This window comes from Anser brachyrhynchus (assembly GCF_964034855.1).
Source record: "Anser brachyrhynchus genome assembly, chromosome: 6".
NCBI lineage: Eukaryota > Metazoa > Chordata > Aves > Anseriformes > Anatidae > Anser > Anser brachyrhynchus.
The window spans coordinates 31401555-31420114 of record NC_137700.1 but is presented as its reverse complement, the minus strand read 5'-3'; the positions used below and the strand labels follow the sequence as shown (position 1 = coordinate 31420114).

General features: G+C 51.6%; 1 protein-coding gene across 1 annotated transcript; it reads left to right on the top strand.

The window, feature by feature from the left end:
* Window positions 1-1498: 1498 nt before the first annotated feature.
* Window positions 1499-17936, top strand: ACTR1A (actin related protein 1A). The gene is made up of 11 exons (XM_080596912.1): window positions 1499-1655; window positions 6534-6598; window positions 7483-7558; window positions 8352-8477; window positions 9275-9399; window positions 9741-9957; window positions 12800-12892; window positions 13817-13991; window positions 14551-14612; window positions 14975-15015; window positions 15661-17936. Exons 1-11 carry the CDS (start codon window positions 1608-1610, stop codon window positions 15761-15763), a joined length of 1131 nt encoding a protein of 376 aa, XP_080453038.1. The 5' UTR covers window positions 1499-1607; the 3' UTR covers window positions 15764-17936.
* The last annotated feature ends 624 nt before the right edge of the window (window positions 17937-18560 follow it).

The window sequence follows — 18560 nt, the reverse complement described above, 5'->3', positions numbered from 1 at the left end:
CCCGGCTGCCATGGCGACGGTGATTGACGGCGCGGCTCCGCCAATGGCGGCGCGCGGCGCGGAGGGCGGCCGCGCCTCTCCCCCCTCCCCCTCCCCCCCCCCGCCGCGCCGCGCTGTGAGCGCGACCCCTGGTGGGGGGGGGTGGGGGGGCTGTGAGGGGATCCATGGGGTCTGGGGGGGCTGTGAGGGGAGCTGGGGGGCTGTGAGGGGAGATATGGGGTCTGGGGGGACTGTGGGGAGAGCGGGGAGGGCTGTGAGGGGAGCTGGAGGGGTCTGAGGGGAGCTGGGGTGGCTGTGAGGGGATCTATGGGGTCTGGGGGGGCTGCGAGGGGAGTTGGGGGGGCCTGGGGGTGGCTGTGAGGAGCTAGGGGGGCTGTGAGGGGATCTATGAGGCGGGCGGGGGCCGGGGGGTCTGAGGGGGGCTGGGGGGTCTGTGAGGGGAGGTATGTATGGGGTCTCTGGGGAAGTTGTGAGTGGAGCTAGGGTCCTGTGAGGGGAACTATGGGGTCTGAGGGGAGCTGGGGGGAGATACGGGGACTGTGAGGGGAGCTGGGGGGCTTGTGGGGAAGCGAGCTGCTGTAGGGGGAGCCATAGGCTGGGATGGAGCCACAGGGGTGTACTGCAAGGAAGGTCCTGCGGCCGTGAGGGAAGGCAGCCCCCACAAGGCCCTTGGAGCAGCAGGATACTGGCTTCAGGGAAGATGAAGGGGCAGCTGCAGGATGAGCCCTGAGGCTGGGGCAGGAGCCCTGGCAGGGGGGATACTGGGCAGAGGGCTGCCGTACGCCCTCTGCCACCCACTCAAGCCTCTGCAAATTTTCCCTAAAGAACTGAGGCTGTAAACTGCAGCTCAGCAGCCGCTTCTGTTGGACTTTGTCTGCTGTGCGCCTTTCTGTATTTGTAGGTAGCACAGAGGCAGCTGAGAAGCGATGCAGAATGAGGGGGAGCCCCAAGGCTGTCTGATCGAGGATCTTAACCTGCACACTGCGCGCTCTGAAGATGCGCACGCCTGCGGTCCTGCAGACCTCGTGTGTAAGCGTGAGCCGGCACATGCTCAGCACTCCCGCATGCTTTGGCGAGGGGAGCGTGCTGCTTTTCCATCAGCGTAGAGAAAACAAGGACTACCGAGTGCGGAGAGGTTTGGATGGGCACTGCTGCTTGTTGCATTTATTTATATATTTGAGAATTTACTCTAAACATGCCTTTTATTGCAAAAATAAAGTAACTCACAATAAAATTGAGGCCGTGTACAACCAAGAAGCTAGCAAGCAGACACCCAGATGCCTATCCACGAGGGAAGGAGGCAGCAGCTGTTCCAGAATCGCTGCACCCCACAACCAGCAGTGCCCCCCCGTGGCTCTGTGCCACCCCTTTTTCAGTCGGTCACAGCCCCCCCCCTTATTTACAACTTCCCCGCACTACAACTCCCAGCATGCCCCGCTCCCGCCACGCCCTCCCGCCGCATCCCGCGGGGCCAGGACTACACTTCCCATCACACCCCGCGGCCGGAGGAATACATCACCCAGCCGGCCGCGCGCCTCCCTTCCGCGCATGCGCCGCCGCCGGCTGGGCTGTTGCTCCCTGACGGGTGGCTGCGGCGGCTGCTCGCCATGGAGTCCTACGACGTGATAGCGAACCAGCCCGTCGTGATAGACAACGTGAGTGCGGCCGGTGGCGCGCCCCGGGGCCGGGGGGAGCGGGGAGGGCCCGCCGGCGGCGATCCCTTTGTCATCGGGGGCGGCCGCGCCCCGCCCGCTTCCCCCCCCCCCCCCCGGCCCGGCTGCCTCGGGCCCTCGCCTAGTGCTGCGTCCTGGCGGGGCGGGGCTATGGTGGCTCGGCGTCCCGCGATTGGCTGAGGCGGCTGCCTGTCACCCGGCGGAGGGTCGCTGCCCTTCGCCTGTGAGGAGCGGCCCCCACCGCCGCCGAGGTGCGTGCTGGCGGGGCGGGACGGAGCGCTCCCATTGGTTGGCGCTGCCGTCAGTCAGCGCCGTCACCTGCCGGAGCGGGGCTCCGCCCGCCCCGCCTCCTGCGCGGAGCGCCTGCTCTCATTGGCCGGCGGGGCTGTCCGTCAGAAGGGGCCGGGCCCCGCCCGGCCCGCTTTGTGCCTTGGGGGACAATGGGGCCCGGCTCCCGGCGTGCTCCGCGGCGGGGCCTCGGCCGCGCTCCCGGCGTGCACCGGGCGCCGCCCCTCACACCGGGACCCCCGGGCCGGGACCGGGACCCCCCCGCGTCTCAAATTCCTGTCACAAGTTCCCCGCCCGGCCCCAGCCCCTCAGGGCTCTGCCCGGCCTGGGCCACGTTGGCCGTGGGGTGTGGCGGCCCTTATCGGCCGGTTGGGCCCGGCTCGCGGCGCTGCCCCTCAGCAGGCCCGCGGTGGCAGCTGGGCCTGGGGTGGGTCCCGGCCGTCACCTGCGGTGCTCCTGGGCTGCTTCTGAGCAGTTTGGGGTGGCCTCCTGAGGGAAAAGACGAAGGAGAGGGAGGAGGAAAGGGATGGGGAGGCTCGGAGGGAGCCTCCTCAGCTGAGTCACGCGTTGACGCCCCTCCCTTCTGGCCTCTCCTGTCAGCGATCCAGTTCTGCCGTTTCAGAGGGTCAGTGCTCGCGCTGCCTTCTCTGTACGTCATCTTAGTTTCTGCCGAATCCTTTCACCATATGACATGTGTGCATGCTAGCCGAGCACATCTCAACCCACTGCTTTTTTCACAATCTGAACGATTTATAGATCTCAGATCGAGTCAGTTCTTCCAACCTTTTCTTTATTATCGGCCCCAGTTGCCTCTCTACAACCGGAGCTCTCCAATACGCATTGTTGTTGTTTCTTCCTCTGGAATCACAGCGGAGAGATTACTGGGGACTTAAAGGCAGGGCTTAGGTTGATTGTTCTTAGAAATGACTGGAGTAACATTGATCCTGCCGTGTTGCAGTGATTAGCTAGCCGCTAGTTCTTCCCAGGCACTGTGAGGACAAATTTGTTGTGATACAGTCACGTAATAGCAGCCTCTGCCTAACAGCAGCCTTTTTGTTACTTAGCGCAACGATTGCTCGTTCCTCCCTGCTTCAGACCTGAAGAAGGGTTCATGGTCAGAAACCGACTGTTTTGTCATTTTAACAGCTGCTTTTAAAAGCTAATTCTTACTCTTGCCTTTCTGATAAATGAGTTCCCTCCGTCCCCTCCCTGTATGAGCTGTGGAATGAAGCAGTTGTTGTGAGATCTGCCTTCAGTGCTCGCAGGCTGTCAGCCGATGAGCCCTGTGGTGACGTTGCATTTTTGGTGCTCTCGTGAGCTCAGGCAGGGTGGGAAGCAGAGCTGCACAGAAAGGTGGTGCCGCTCCTGCTGCCTCAGAGTTGCCGACAGCTTTGCAAGGCTGAACGCTGCCCTGCCCATGGATGTGCACCTGCGGGAGGACGGGCAGGGGGAGCTGAGGTACTGAGCTGGTCAACAAGCCAGGCCCTCCCCGTCCCAGCCTGCCCCAGTATCCCGGTGTGTTCCAAAAGGATGTTCAGGTATGTGGCCACAACCTCAACCACGACTTGTTTTCTGTGCCAAACAGTACGCTCAGCTTCCCGATTCCAGCAGGGAGTTTTGTAGCGTACAGTGAGAGGCTGCAGTTGTACCCCTGCATGATCCGATACTCTGCCCTGTCCAGTAAGTCACTTCTTAAACACGTGTGACCCCCTCTTGCACTCCAGCAAGTTCTCTGTGGAATAAATGTCCCGGGAGCCCTGGTGGACAGAAGGCACGTGTTCACAGACACCATGTTTCAGCTGTGGCCTAGGCAAGCGCAAGTTCCTTGACCTTCACGGAATTGTCTCCTCTTTCATGTAAAGAGGAGAAAATTTGTCTTTGTTGTCTGAGTGGGGGCATTATAAACATCAGAGCTGTCAGTAAGGGCTGCCATGTCTTTGGTGTGGCTTTGATCTTATAAAATGTGCATCTAATAAAATAGGTTTAAAATATGAGATGTGCATTCTCCGTAAAAAGTATTACATGGGAGATTGGCTTTTTGATTTCTATTTAAATTTGAGTCCGAAAGGCGTTGAGGTGGGTGAATCGATAACTGACTTTGGCCACAGAGCTAGCAGGAGAGGTATGTTCAGCCACCTCAAGATACTCATGATAATTTTCCATGAGATTATTTCACACATGAAGGCCAAGGAAGATGTGGTTCCTTTATTCTTTTATTTATTTATTTTTTTGCTCAGATAAAAAAAGAAAAGAAAACTGGCAAGGAGGATGAAAGCCCAGCCAGGATTGCTACTAGTGGAAGGATGTTAATTTGGAAATTCTTTTAAGTTTTAATAAATCGGAGGTTATAAAAGAAGGAGGATGCATGGTATTTTTTTTCTTGTTTTTCCTTTTTTTTTGTTTGTTTGAAACAAAGAGGAAAAACCTGCTCTTTATTTTAAACTTTCTTAACTGTCTAGGATTATTTCAATGCTTAAACCTTTTCCTCTAACTGTCTCAAAATGAGACATAGGAGTCTCAAACTCATAGGAGTCTCAAAATGGGGTATAATAAATAGGTCTGCTCAGTACACACACAACTTCAGAGAAGTAAGAAGTTCTGAAGACAATTTGAATGGCCAGAAAGTGCTCTCAGGTCTCGGTAGCATGGAGATAGCAAACTCGCTTTGTGCCCAGGCGCTGGGAAGCACAACTCTGCTCCAGTCCCATCTTGCTGGCGCGTTCAAAACAAACCTTTGTCTGTAGCTCCAGCAAAGATTGCTGAGCTGCCGACACATTCAGCTGACTTTGAACTTCGGTATGTAAATCTTAAAATGCACAACTCGCTGGGAAGCTCACCAGGACGTGCGGGGTAGTTTCTGGCCTGGCATAAAGCAGTTTTCCCCCCCCCCGTGTTAAAATAGGAACATCGTTGTTCTGAAACCGTTCCCCAGCAGCAGAGTGTCCTGGCAGGAAGATCGGTCATTAGCTAGAACAAAATATTCAGTAGGAAGGATATTCTGGTGGGGTTACCTTACTGCATTTGATTCAGGGATTTTTATTTGTTTATTGGTGTGGGTTTTTTTGTTGTTTTTTTGCTACAGGGCTTGATGAAGGATGATGTTATTTCCCGGGTACAGAGTTTATAAGCTGGATAAGGAAAATCAAAATAGCGTTTGTTTTATTCCTGGCTTTGCTTTGAAGTGAGGGGCCAGGGGAGCGGCCGTCCGAGGGGATGGCATCTTAACACTTCGCGGGCTGCCTCGTCCCACCTGTGCCTGTGTGTGCAGGCGCTGGGAGATTTGCCAGGAGGCAGGAATTGTAGGATGCAGCCCTTCCACTTCTGCAGAACTAGATTTGTCCCCTTGGCAGGGCATCCCCCATATTCTTCTCTCGCAGATGCATCCTGGCAAACCTGCCTCTAAGAGTTTTAAGGCAGGAGCAGCTGGCCCCCATGCAGGGCACACCAAGTGCACCGTGCAAAGCCCGACACCTTGTCTGAAACAGCCGGCAAAGGGAGCTTGGGAAAATCTGCTCCGTAGCGAAACTTGGGCGCTCCTGCGAGCTGCTCAGTGCCTCGAGATGTCGCTGGTTTGTGCGGGATGGGGTGTGTGTGGGGGGCGTCGGCACGGCCCCACGCTGGGTGCCTCCGGAGCCCACCCACGGACAGAGCGGAGGGGCCGGGCGCCCAGCCCCAGCCCCCTGCCAGGGGCTTCCCGTGGGTGTTTCACCCACCCCGAGTGGGCTGCTCGTGCTGCCTCGAACGTCACAGAAGCTTTTGGGATTTGCTCCTTTTCGACTGCCATCCCTCATCTCGTCTCCCTTGTCCCTTTTAAACAAGCCCCATCCTGTCAGCTGCTTTTCCTGCCTCCAGCCCTTCCTCTTGCAGGCTGACTGGCACCTTTGTCGTTTCCAGACCGCAGTCCCTTTTAGTTCCCAGTGTCTTTTCTGATCGGATTTCTGTGACCTGCCTCCTGAGCGCTAGCTAGCCTATCCCCCTCCTGAATTTCTTTCTCCTACTCTCTGCTCCAACTCGTTTCACACTGCCTACTCCCTTCTCTGACTTCATCTGCTCTCCCTTCATCTTCTCCAGATCCTCTCCCTCTGTAAGGCTTACAACCTTGATCCTACCCGGTTTAGCAGTGGCCCCCACAGCTGGCAGGGTTTGGTGGCCGTTGCACGGCTTTCTGAAGAGCTCTCCTCCACCCAGGGAGCATTTAAGATCGACAGCAAACTGCAGAGCTGGGATTCAGCCTCGCGCACCTCTAACACGCTGCAGAAGCAGTGGAATTGGTTAGAAAAACACCTGCACGGGGCGGTGTTCGGGCGTGCACCCGGAGCCACAGCAGGATGCTCCTGGAGCTTGTGCCCTGCGCGACGCCTCCCTGCCAGGAGGGTGCCGGTTACTCCCCTCTAGCGGCCGAGCCGGTCTGCTGGCACCTTCCTGTGCCAGCCCTGCCCACAGGATCCACGGGGAGCTTTATCCCTAGTGAAAAGGAGAGGATCTGGCAACGCTGATGTACTTTGCTGCTCTTTTAAAAGTTGGGAAGGTGACTGAGTGGTAAGCTGATGTATTTATCTGTTCCTCCCACAGGGCTCGGGTGTGATTAAAGCAGGTTTTGCAGGCGATCAAATACCGAAATACTGCTTCCCGAACTAGTAAGTACTCCTGTTCAGTTCTCAGTACCGTGAACCAATTCTTTGATATGTGGAGGGGAAGAGTGGTCTGGTTGTGTTACTGGGTAAATGAGGCATTTTTTGCCTGCTGTACAGAAGCGTCAGGGAGAGAAGATCTCTGCTGTAAAGCACTTGCAGGTTTGCAGGGGGGACATGGGACATGAAGGATGATCTGTCACTTCCTCAGGCTCGGCCCCCAAACCACTACAGCTTTGCAGGATTCTTTAGTCTTGAGACATTAGGTCGCCACCAAAAAGACGAAGTTGGGGCTGGAGGTGTGAATCCTTCTGCATTCCTTCGGTGTGTGGGCTGAAGTCTTCATTCGTGCCAAGCTTCCTTGGAGGTTTTCTGACAGCTTTACTGGAAGAAGGACTGCTGGATCAGGAACTTTGAATAGTCACTGACTGTTATTTGGAATGGGGTGTTTTTTTAACAGATGTATTTGTTCTGACCAATGCAGACTCAGCTGTATGGTGAAATGGGGTATGGGACTAAAAAGGTCTAACCTGAGGAGCCTGCCTGAGGTCGAGCAATATCATGGGGGTCTGTCAGCTCAGGCCGCTGCTCAGTCTAGCCGTGTTTACCTCAGGCACTGCTGGAATCCTGAATCATCAGGGAAAGTGTGGCCAGACTCAACTGGATCACGTCCTGTTACTTCAGAAGTGTCCACAGTCTGCTCCCTTCGCTTCTGATTCTGGGATTAGCTCACACAGAGCCAACCTGGGTCTGTCTGCACCTGGGAGTGCCCTCAGACTGTCATTGCTGTTAGAAAGCTCTGCCTGGGGCTGAGAGGAACAAAAGGTAGCAAATTGTTGGGCACACCTGAGTTGTTTCCTGAAGCATTTATACTTTTGCCTCTGTTGCAGTGTGGGGAGACCAAAGCACGTTCGTGTTATGGCTGGTGCTTTAGAAGGGGACATTTTCATTGGTCCGAAGGCAGAGGTAAGAAAGCCTGTGTTACTGCACTTCCCCATGTGCCTTGCTGTGCTGCTGTAGGAGCTGCAGCAGTCTCACTTGAAAGAGCTGGGGCTCCTTGGGAGCAGGGTAGGTCTGAAGAGCAGAACAGATTGTCGCTTTTAAGTGTGTCCAGTCTGAAGTTGGAACCTTCATGAAATTTTTGTGCCAACCTGCTGTCCACAGACCTTTTCCTCAGTCCCAGTTCATTTTCACAAGTCCTTCTGTTTCTCTCCTTTTTTCTAGGCTACTTTGTGGTCTGTATGGTTACATCCCCGTCTTCTTGACTGGGAACTTTAGAAATGGACCTTAGTGGGTTACCTTTTATCTCCCTGGTGTGGGCAAGAGGCTCTCGCTTTCCACAGTCGTGCCTTTGTCAGCAGGCAGTCGTTCTGGTCTCACGTTTCCCCTGAGCCCTCTGAACTACATTCCCCAGTATCACCCTGTTATGTTTTATATCGTGGCCGAGCTGGTAGAGCAAAGATAGCATTTGATAGGTGTCTGTACGTTGGCTCAAAACCTGTTAGGATGGAATGCGCTCTGCAGACACCATGCGTTCCTGATCTGTGTAAAACAGCCTTGTTTAATCTTTGAGTATGCTTCTCTGGAAGAGATGTTTGTGATTAACGTTCAGTCTTCACCCTGTACGCTGGAGATGTGTTTGTTTTCAGTGGAGTCGGAAATAAGCGAGTCTCTCAGGTGAATTTGTAGTCGTAATGCTCAGAAGTGAATTGTTTCAGCCGCCGACAGGTATGCTGGATTGTCGTTTCTGTTTGCTCAGGAGCACAGAGGTCTTCTCTCGATCCGATACCCGATGGAACACGGCATAGTGAAGGACTGGAATGACATGGAGCGCATCTGGCAGTATGTGTATTCAAAAGACCAGCTTCAGACGTTCTCAGAGGAGGTGAGATGTCTCGTTATGTGATGACACCAGAGTCTCTCCTTGCTGTGCGTAACACCGGGAGGTTTTGAACTTCAGGAAGAACTTGGGACTCTTCCTTTGTTCTTTCTAAACTTACCTGTTGTTAAATTAAGCTCTTTCACCTCTCGGGAGATGCGAGAAATGTCCAAGAAGAATTCCTCCCCATATCTCATGTTCTGGCCTGACTGAAAATTTGACTTTCAACGTTTGTTGTTCGCACACTCTCTAATATATTCTGCTCTATGCCAAGTGCTCCTTACTTTTCCTGTTTTGCCTGTGCATCAGGCATACCCACTCAGCAGTGACATAATTTGAAGTGAGGAAGGAGAAAACCACAGTCGTGTGGTTTGGAAGGAGCTGACCAAAAATTATTAAATGACTGAGAGTAAGAGGTTGTGTAAGTGGAGAAGGAATATTTCTTCTGCTTACACATGCCAAGACCCGTACGCCTTTACGCTTTCTTAGGGGCTGTGTTTTTTGGGCAGTCTGGCTGACTTTTGGTACAAAGGGTCACCTTGTTCATCCTTAATGAAAAAGGGTCACTCACAGGGCAGATTTCCTAAGACGTCTTCATAACTAGACCAGAGCCCTGCTGGTCCCCCAACCTAGTAGCGATTATTCACCGTCTAGCAGAGCTCACTACCTGAAGTTACTCCCTTCCACATGTCTTGTTCTACTCTTGGTTCCAAAAGGGAAACAATAAGCAGATTTTTTTTGGGGGGGAGCACGCATCTAGCTGCGTCCTGGTTATTTATAGCACAGCTTTTTTTCTTTACCAGCATCCTGTGCTGCTGACAGAAGCACCCCTAAACCCACGCAAGAACAGAGAACGTGCTGCTGAGGTGTTTTTCGAGACTTTCAACGTGCCAGCACTATTCATCTCCATGCAAGCTGTGCTCAGCCTGTACGTACCTCTCATCTTTGATTTGCGCTTGTGAAATGTTTCTTGAAATTTATTCTATTTGTTCCCCAAACCAAAAACAAACAAAAAACAGGGAAGACCACACAAATGTTTGACTTATCTCCTGTTTCAAGCATAAACTGAATTTAAATTTTAATTTCTGTAATAGAGTTCACAGGAATTGGATGAAATCTGATGAGAACTGGCTGTGGGGATTTTTTATTTTTTTTTTAATAGCCTGTTTGTGTGACATCTCTGCTCCTAGAGTTGGGTCTGGTTGTGCTGCATGCTTGGGGCTCACCTTTAATTGCTCTTTTTGGCTCGATGGTTTGTCCCTTCACTAGGTATGCTACTGGGAGGACCACGGGGGTGGTGCTGGACTCCGGGGATGGCGTTACCCACGCGGTTCCCATTTACGAAGGCTTTGCCATGCCTCACTCCATCATGCGGATTGACATCGCTGGCCGCGATGTGTCCCGCTTCCTGCGCCTCTATCTCCGGAAGGAAGGCTACGACTTCCACACAACCTCAGAGTTTGAGATTGTCAAGACCATCAAGGAGGTGATGTACTGTCTGCTCCTGTGGTTATCCAGGAAGGGATTTCTGCCCCAGGGAAGTTGTGGCTCTCTGAAATACAGTGGGAAGTGCCAGCCTACCTAGCTCTGAACCTCATTTCTTTTTCTACCTGAGGGAGAGCAGAGCCTCTAAGATGATTAAGGGACTGGAGCAACTCTCATGTGAGGAGATACTGAGAGGGCTGGGAATATTGAGCCTGGAGAAGAGAAGGCTGGGAGGGTTTTGTCAATGTGTGTAAATATCTGAAGGGAGGGAGCAGAGAAGACAGAGCCAGACTCACTTTCATTTCAGTGATGTTCAGGGACAGGACAGAAAGCACAAACTGAAACACGGTTTCTGAATGTAAAGGGATTTTATTTATTTATTTGTTTTAATGTGAGGGTGACGGAGCAGTGGCACAGGTTGCCCGGAGGGGTTGTAGAGTCTCCCGGATGTGATCCTGGGCAACCTGCTGTAGGTGACCATGCTGGAAATGGGAGCAGCTGGACAAGATGACCTCCAGAGGTCCCTTCCAACCGCAGCCATCGTGTGGTCTGAGATTTATAGCCCAGGTTGTGTCCAATCCCTGCCAAGGGGCTGTACACACTGAGGTGAAGACAGCTGGCGGTTCAGAGTATTTTCCATGTATCTGCACTGCAGTTTCTCAGGTCTGACACCTTTCACCAGTATTTCACTAGTATTACTCTTTAAGCTAAGACTGGAAAATCCGTAACAGGTAGGGATTACGAGTGGGATATTGCAAGTTGCTACTTCTTTCCCTCCCATGGAAAAAAATCCACTTGGCAGCATTCCTATTTACAAAGGCTTCCCTTTCAGTGGCAAATGCAGTGTTTGGTGGCCTTAAAGCTGTGCAGCAGTTTGGAAAGGCATGATTAAGATCCCTGGCAAAGCAGTTACCTTGGCTTCTGTTGTGTTCCGAGAGAAGAGGACAAAGGTGGGGCGGCGAAGAGCAGCTCTGAACTGGTGACTGCTCTGCTCGCAGCGACTTCGTGGTACCGCCGTGCTCCCACAGCCAGGTTGCTCTCTGATTTCAGCAAGGCTTTGTGTGACAGGGGCTGCCTGCCATTCATGCCTTCGGTACCCAGGGCCAGTCCTCAGCTCAGTACTGCCCATGTCTGGCAGTTACTCTCATCCTGCGAGCCCCACCGACACAAGCTGCAGTTGCTGCAGGTGCAAGCAGCACGTGCAGGTATGACAGTGTCTGTGCACCAGAAGTTGTAGAGATCAGGCGCCTGCAAGAGAAGGCTGTGCCTCACAAGCAGCCTGTTCTGACACACCAAGCATGCGTTGCAATGCGATTGTAGTGTCCTTATGGGACAGAGCAAGAAGCTGGTACTCTGCAGAAATATGCTTGTATCCTTTGTAAGTGGCCAGGGCTCCCTTTGCATCCTGGGTGATAGAGCTCTTAAAAGACATCGTGCAGGCTGTTAGATGCAACATCTTGAACCAGTGCAGTCTTTTCTCTGGACTTAGGGAAACAAAGCAGGGAAAAGTGAGCCAAGGCCTGCTCTGCCTACTGACTACCCTCACCAGTGAGACTGCTGAAGAGGAGCGGAAGCAGTCTGGCGTTCACTCTCTAACCTACGCCTTTTGCCTTATTTTAAGATAAATTTTAATTGGGAAAGTGTAGCGTATTTCTGGGATGTCAGAGCCTGGAACTTGCAGTGAGATTTCTGTGATACTGGTGCTGCTTGTGACTTGACTTGCAAATTGGAGGGGTTGCTTTTGGCTTCTTGTGTTTGTAGCTTGCTTTCTTCTGGAGACGTTTGGAAATTTAGTCTGAATGTACCGTGGGAAGTGCAAAGCTTAGATCCCAGACACGGGAGTTTCTCAGTCCCAAAAGCTGCTTGTGATCTATTGCAGTCTGTCTGACTCAAGGTTTTTTTTTAAGGGGAAAAATTAGGAAAAAAAAAATGGGATGTTAAACAGTTTATAAAAGAAATTACCTGAAAAAGGGTTTTCTGTGAGGGTGGCCAAAGAATGGAGCAGGTTGCCCAGAGGGGAGGCTGTAGGTTCTCCGTCTGTGGGGATAACTCCAGACGTGACTGGATGCAGCCTGCTGTAGCTGACTCTACTAGAGGATTGGGGTCGGACTGGATGATCTCAAGTGGTCTCTTCCAACCTCAGCTGTTCTGTGATTCTGTTTAGATGGGTTTTTTTTTTAATCTCCAAGTGATAACAATTTGGAACAGTAAAGCTTAACTATGGAAGAAAAAATACAGGCTGCTGGAGCAGTTTGAAGAGTCAGGATATTTTGTTTCCTATAACTTAAATGTAAGCGGACAACAGGCAGCAAGCCACGTAGACCATGTTAAGAATTTTTTACTATTGGCTATTAGTTATTTCCTCTGAAATGTGATAACAGATTTTGTTCATGCTCCTAATCTGTTGCTAAGTTACCTAAAGCCACCCTTGTATATGGTTAGTGTCACTGAAGGTGTTTCAGGTGCCTGTTCTGCTTTGCGGTACAATAGGTTGGAAGTGCTCTCACGTTAATTATCCCATCTGCAGCAGATGGAGATAACTTCTTAAGCAGTAAGAGAGGGATGAAAACAAAAGGTGAGCAGCAGCTAGAGCGATTGTGAGCAGCCTGAACGTCTCTTATTACATGGAGCCGAAGCATGAAGAGCAGATAAGGTATTTTTCCTGATGAGAACCCAAAAGGTCTTTTCCCCAACACAAAGTAGTGTTGAAATTGGTCTCCCCAAAGGGATGCTTGGATTTTGATAGTTAAGGAACTTACCTTTTGTAGTCAGAAAAGTGTTTATAAAAAGTATTCGCATTTACCCTTCTCATCTCCTTCTCCCTGACTCTGCTTCCTCTCCAGCGTGCCTGCTACCTGTCAATAAACCCCCAGAAGGATGAGACTCTGGAGACTGAGAAGGCTCAGTACTACCTGCCAGATGGAAGCACGATTGAGGTTTGTGAGGACCACTGTCAGAAGATTCCTCCTGTGATGCACTGGCTTTCCAGAATAGCCTTCTGCCTACTGATGGGAAACTTAATGCAGTGTTGGGTGGGAGAGGGTAATTTTAAAAGAGCAGAACTCATCCCAGGCTGCTGACTGGGGCACTGGAGTTTTTAGGGGAAGAAAACGTTATTAGAAACCTCACTAATTCTTCTGGAAGTCCTGGGTAAGGACAAAGCATGGCCAGGGGGACTGAGAGCTGTTTGAGTGCATACCTGATCTATCAAATCTTTATGTGGATCAGGTATGAAGTGTGGGTTGGTACCAGCTTTCTGTAAATCCCGCTGGGGTTTTGTACATGGCTTCTGTCCTGCCTAGAGCTGCAGAAACAATTGGTTTGAAGAGTGACTTGGGAATACTCCTCAAAAGATTGAGCCTTCTGTAGAATGGTTGAATGAGAAGAAATGCAGGTCTTACCCCAAGCACCAGGGGTGGATCTGCTCCCTTGTCCACCATTGACCTGCTGTATGGAGCTGAGCAAATGTTGCAAATTATTTTTATAGAGCTTTGATTTAGCAGCAATACAGGATTTATTGTTACTTTTATGGCAAATCACTAGACTGGATTGTGTGCTTCTTAACAGCACTTACTCATGAGCCAATTTAACACCACGATTCAGCAGAATTTACTACAATTGAAACAGCAACTTAAAGATTTGCAACAGCAGGTTTCTTTATCTTTCATCTGCAAAACAGAAATAGCACCTTTGCCAGAAGTAGTAGGTCAATGTGGTGGTCACTTGGGAGCTAACGATGCAGCACGGGTGTCCAAGAAACTCTTTCTCTGAAGTTTTGCCTAAGAGAGAAAGACCCAAACTTGAGACAGTGAACTGGGCTGCACTGCGCTCTCACTCTGTGCGACTTTCTCCCCTTGCAGATCGGCCCTGCCCGTTTTCGAGCCCCGGAGCTCTTGTTCCGGCCAGACCTGATAGGGGAGGAATGTGAAGGACTCCACGAGGTGCTCGTTTTTGCCATTCAAAAATCAGACATGGACCTGAGGCGAACGCTGTTCTCCAACATTGTGCTGTCTGGAGGCTCCACGCTTTTCAAAGGTTCCTGCTTCTCTTTCAGTGGGCTGCGCTATACATGATCCCTTTTTCTTTTCCTTCTCATGTGAAACTGGGAAGATAACCTAGATCACCCAGCTTGTCCTGTGGGATGAGGGCTGTGGGAACTCTGTTCTCTCTGGGGAGTTACTGTGAGAAGCAGACCACAAATTCTCACTCTAATTTTGAGTCTTACTCAGAACCAGGGTGCATCTGGCCCCTATTAACTTACAGATATCCTGTGCCAGAACTTGTCCTCCCTTTATCCACAGGTAGACATCTCCAGATAGATCCTGTTTTTCCCGTTCAAACCCTGTTCTGCTCTACAACGGGGCTGGATGCAGCTACTGAGGGACCGAGTCTGTTGTGGTAGTGTTTGAGGTCTGAGTGAGGCAAGATCCGGGTACTTCTCTGGCTGTGTTCTGTGCTTCTCCGAAGTGGTTTCTTTGTGAGATCTGGAGTGGGATGTTTAAATAGGACGGTGTAGGATATGGCCACATTGTTAGTAGATGGAACTTGGAATTTTGCTGAGGGATTCAGACTACTTTGTTTTTGTCTTGTGCAGGCTTTGGTGATAGGCTCTTGAGCGAAGTGAAGAAGCTAGCTCCGAAGGACGTCAAAATAAGGGTAGGAGCATTCTCTTGGGTGTTTGTCACATGCTCTGTGTGTTGTTCTGGGGCCTTTGTCTTCTTGAAAGAACTGTGCTAAAAATGCTGCTGCCACGTGGTGCAAACCAGCAACAGCTTTCCTGGAAACAGCCCAACAGTATCTGCTATCGTGATGAAAACCTGTGTGGTTTCATCAGAGAAGGTAGCTCCTCTGACAGCATGCCTGTCTAGGATCCTGGGCGTGGTTCTTTGGGGGACCTGCTGGGTGCCTTTATGGTGGGAGAGGTCGTACCTGTGTGTGTCAGCTGTGGGGAGGGCAGTGTGCCAGGAGGAGCAGGCTGGAGCATGGAAAAGTACTGACTGATTCTCTGCTTCTCCTAGATATCAGCTCCTCAGGAGAGATTGTATTCCACGTGGATCGGGTACGTACTGCATGCTGCCGGGTCTTCCTGTGGGAGGAGGGCAGGGGAATTGCTGTCTGTTGGCTCTCATACCACTGTCCCTCCTGCTGCTGTGTCTTGGAAGGGTGTCATTGCTCAGCCACGTGATACTCAGCCTGGTTCCTGAGCCTGTCTCCATCCATGCTGCCAGCCCCTTAGCCCTTTGCATCTTTAAGGCTCCTGCAAGTCCTGTTAATTTTCCTTGTTGTCTTAGCCAGTCCAGTTCTGCCAAAGCTGAACAAGCTCGTTGGTAGTAAATGCCTTCAGGCAGAGGCTCTAGGTGCATTTTCCCTCTTATGTATATCTCTGCCGATTGGGAGAACTAAACTCAGCTCCAGAATCCAAGGCAGTGAGACCAGATCCCACGTGAAGAGGGCTGGTGTTTGCAGCAGCGTCACTGCGTTGTTTGGGGGGTGGCTGGTGCCAGGCTCTGTGGTGCCAGCACATTTGAGGCTAACGGGAGAGGAGGTGACCGTTCAGAGAGCATTTCTGTTGTAGGAAACCAGGAGCCTTGGCACCTTTCTCCAGCGTGGAAGCGTTGTGCCATAGAAAGAGCTCCTCTCAGCAGAGATGCAGTGGGAGTGCCCCCGTTTTCCTGTAATACATAACATGTCTGTCTCTCCCCAGTGGCTCTATTCTGGCCTCACTGGACACCTTTAAGAAAATGTGGGTTTCGAAAAAGGAATATGAAGAAGACGGAGCTCGTGCCATCCACCGAAAAACCTTCTAGCCCTGGGACCTGTCCTCAGTCTCCTCCGAAGACTCACTTCAGTTCTAAACTCGCTTTTCTGAGTCCGAGTGTCTGAGAGCTGCCTGTATGTGTGTGTGTGCGCCAGCATGCCCCGATGTCACTGAGCAAAGACGACAGCAGCAGGAGGGTTGTATTAATACTAACTTCATATTTTTTTTTATTTTTGTTGGTTTTTTTAATGGAAAGGAGAAAATACCAGTCTGAATTTCTCCAGAATGGCCCATTCCTTTTTCATTTCAGTCCCTTAGTTCCTGTGTTATGATCACATTTGCCACTGTAAAACGAGCAAGCGAAAACAAAGGGAACAGCTTAGAATCTGCCTAGCAAGCCAGAAGGGAGCCAACCACTGCAAACCGCTCACGCAGGCTTTAGTCGGCCTGACTGCAATGCCTGGATCGTCTGGAAATACACACCTGAGGCCCCGTAGCTACTTTCTTAGTTAGTCTGCAGCGTCTTCAACATCAGTAGGTTTTTGAAGTTGTTTTTAATATATTTTTTTAATTAAGAGAAAGCACATTCTCAACAGTTAAGCCCGTTTGCCCCCACTGTTTTTGGTGTGTGTGGGTGTGTGTGTGTGTGTGGCTGGGTGGAACTTCTCAGACTGATGTGTGGGTCGGTGCCACAGCTGGAGAGGTCGGTGATAGGACTTAGTTCATATTGCATGGAGTAGAACAAAGCAATCTCTAATCAGCTTTCATTATACTAGACGGTTACTCTCTCATTCCTTGTTTTAAATAACTTTTCTCCTCTGGAAGCAAGTGCCCCAGAGTGGGGGTGAAGGCACTTGTGTGTTCCCCCTCAACCTGCCAAGATTTACAGTACTGAGCGCTCACGTTCTTTCTCTGTAAGAGTTGAGGCTGTTTTCCTCCTCCCTGCCACGTCAGGGCGAAGGGAGCGTGCGTTTTCAGCCAGGCATAACTTGTGTACTATATCCACTTGGGGGCAAAACAATAGTTGGAAAGGTGCGTTGTAATGTAAGAATTGTTTTATTTATTGAAATGTCTGAGTATATCTCAAATACTGACCGCAGCACCTGGGAATCTTGCTTTGGGTCTTCCTTGAACACCTGTTGCCCAGTTGTCTGTTGTTTGATGTTAACACTGTTTACAGCACACACGCTTCGCAAAATAACCAGCCAGCCCTGCATCGCCACTCGGTAACTGTTCTTTAGGGAGCCTCGCTGTTCTCTGGATGCGCTAAAGGAGAGGACAATAAATCACATCAGTACGTTGGTGGGAGCAGCGGGTTTGGGAGCAGCAAGCTGTGGTGGGGGCTGTGTTCTGCTGTACTCTTGTGCTGCTTAGGCCTTTCTGCTCAGCTGCTGGCTGTTCTTCTCTGGAACACCTTCCTCCCTCCTGCAGCGCTGGGAGGGCCCAGAGGCCGGCTTGTGTGGGGGTGTGGCACTGTTCCCCTTGGTTCTGTTGGTGCTCTTCATTTCTTTCACCGCTGATTTTCTGTATTACCCGGCATTTGCAGTGGGCCTGGAGTTGTTTGGTGGCACTTCGTCTCTGTTCCCCTCCTTTCCGTTCGTTTCCACGCATCACCTTGGGGTCACTCCCTCGCCAGAGCTGAGAAGGGGCAGGAGCGGGAGGGTTGCAAACAGCCCTGCTGCAGAGGCTGGGCAGGAGCTGGCGTGTTGTCCCAGCTGACGTGAATGTAAGCAAGCAGCACGCTGCCCTAGCACAAAGCGTGTTCCCTGGGATCTGGGAGGCTGGAGGTAGGCAGGTTGGGTGGTGTGTTCCCAGCTGAGGCCGTGTTGCTTGTTCTCCTACCCCTAGCAGAACAGATCGTGGTTTTCAGCACGGACCCGTCAGGTAGAGAAGAGCTGTCACTGCTCAGCCTCCTTCTGCCAGAAAATAAGCTGCGTTCTTGCTGGTCAGTTGTAACTGTGCAGAGGGGAGGAAGCAAACCCCTCTGCTCACCTACCATGTGCCCCAGGCAGTGCCAGTGATCTCTTCCTCCCCTCCCCAGCCCCTCTGCTGGCCTTGCAGAAGCAGCAGTGCTCCGTTTTGTAAACTGCAGTGACCGGACAGAAAGGTGCCGTCTCCAATCTAGCATTTGTTTGATCTGCCTGACTGTTCCCTCGCACACTGTCCAAACCATGTTGCCTGGTGGTGCCCAGCATACTTAAATAAAGTCATTCATATACAAACCTCAAGCTTCCTGGCCTCATCTTCCCATGCTTGCATTTTTTTAAGGAGGTAACTTGTGTTCTTCTCTTGCCTGTACAGAACTTGCTGGCTAATTGCTGCGTGGAGACAGCACCTGTGGTCCAAGACTGCCTTCAGAGCAGGCTTTTGTGCTGAGGTAGGATGTTCAGGTCTCCCTGGTGGTGTCCAAAGCTGCTGTCCTCGACAGTCATCATCCCCAGAGCAGCTGAGGGGCTGGGAAGCTGTAAGAGGGAGTGAGGGGGAGGGTGCAGGCAGTGAGGGCAGCCCTGGCTGAGCAGGGGTGAGAGGGGTGATGCTGCTGGCATGGGAATTGCTGGTGCCGGCCCAGGTGCTTGCGGAGAACCAGCAGGCAAGCTTCCCTCCCAGGGCAGGCCTGGGAACGTGGTTCAGTGCCCAGGCCTTTGTGCCACCTCCAGAACAAGCTGGTGAAGGAACAGGAGCAGGGACTGGTCAGACTTGGTTCTCAATCCCTGCAGTCTGAACCAAGTCCTTACATCCAGCTAAGGCCAGGGTGTAAGACGTATCTGTAGCCACCCCTGAGACTTCCGTTTTCATTAATGGTACTTTTCTGAGCCTCTGCCAGCTGTAAGTGGGTCAAGCAGCAT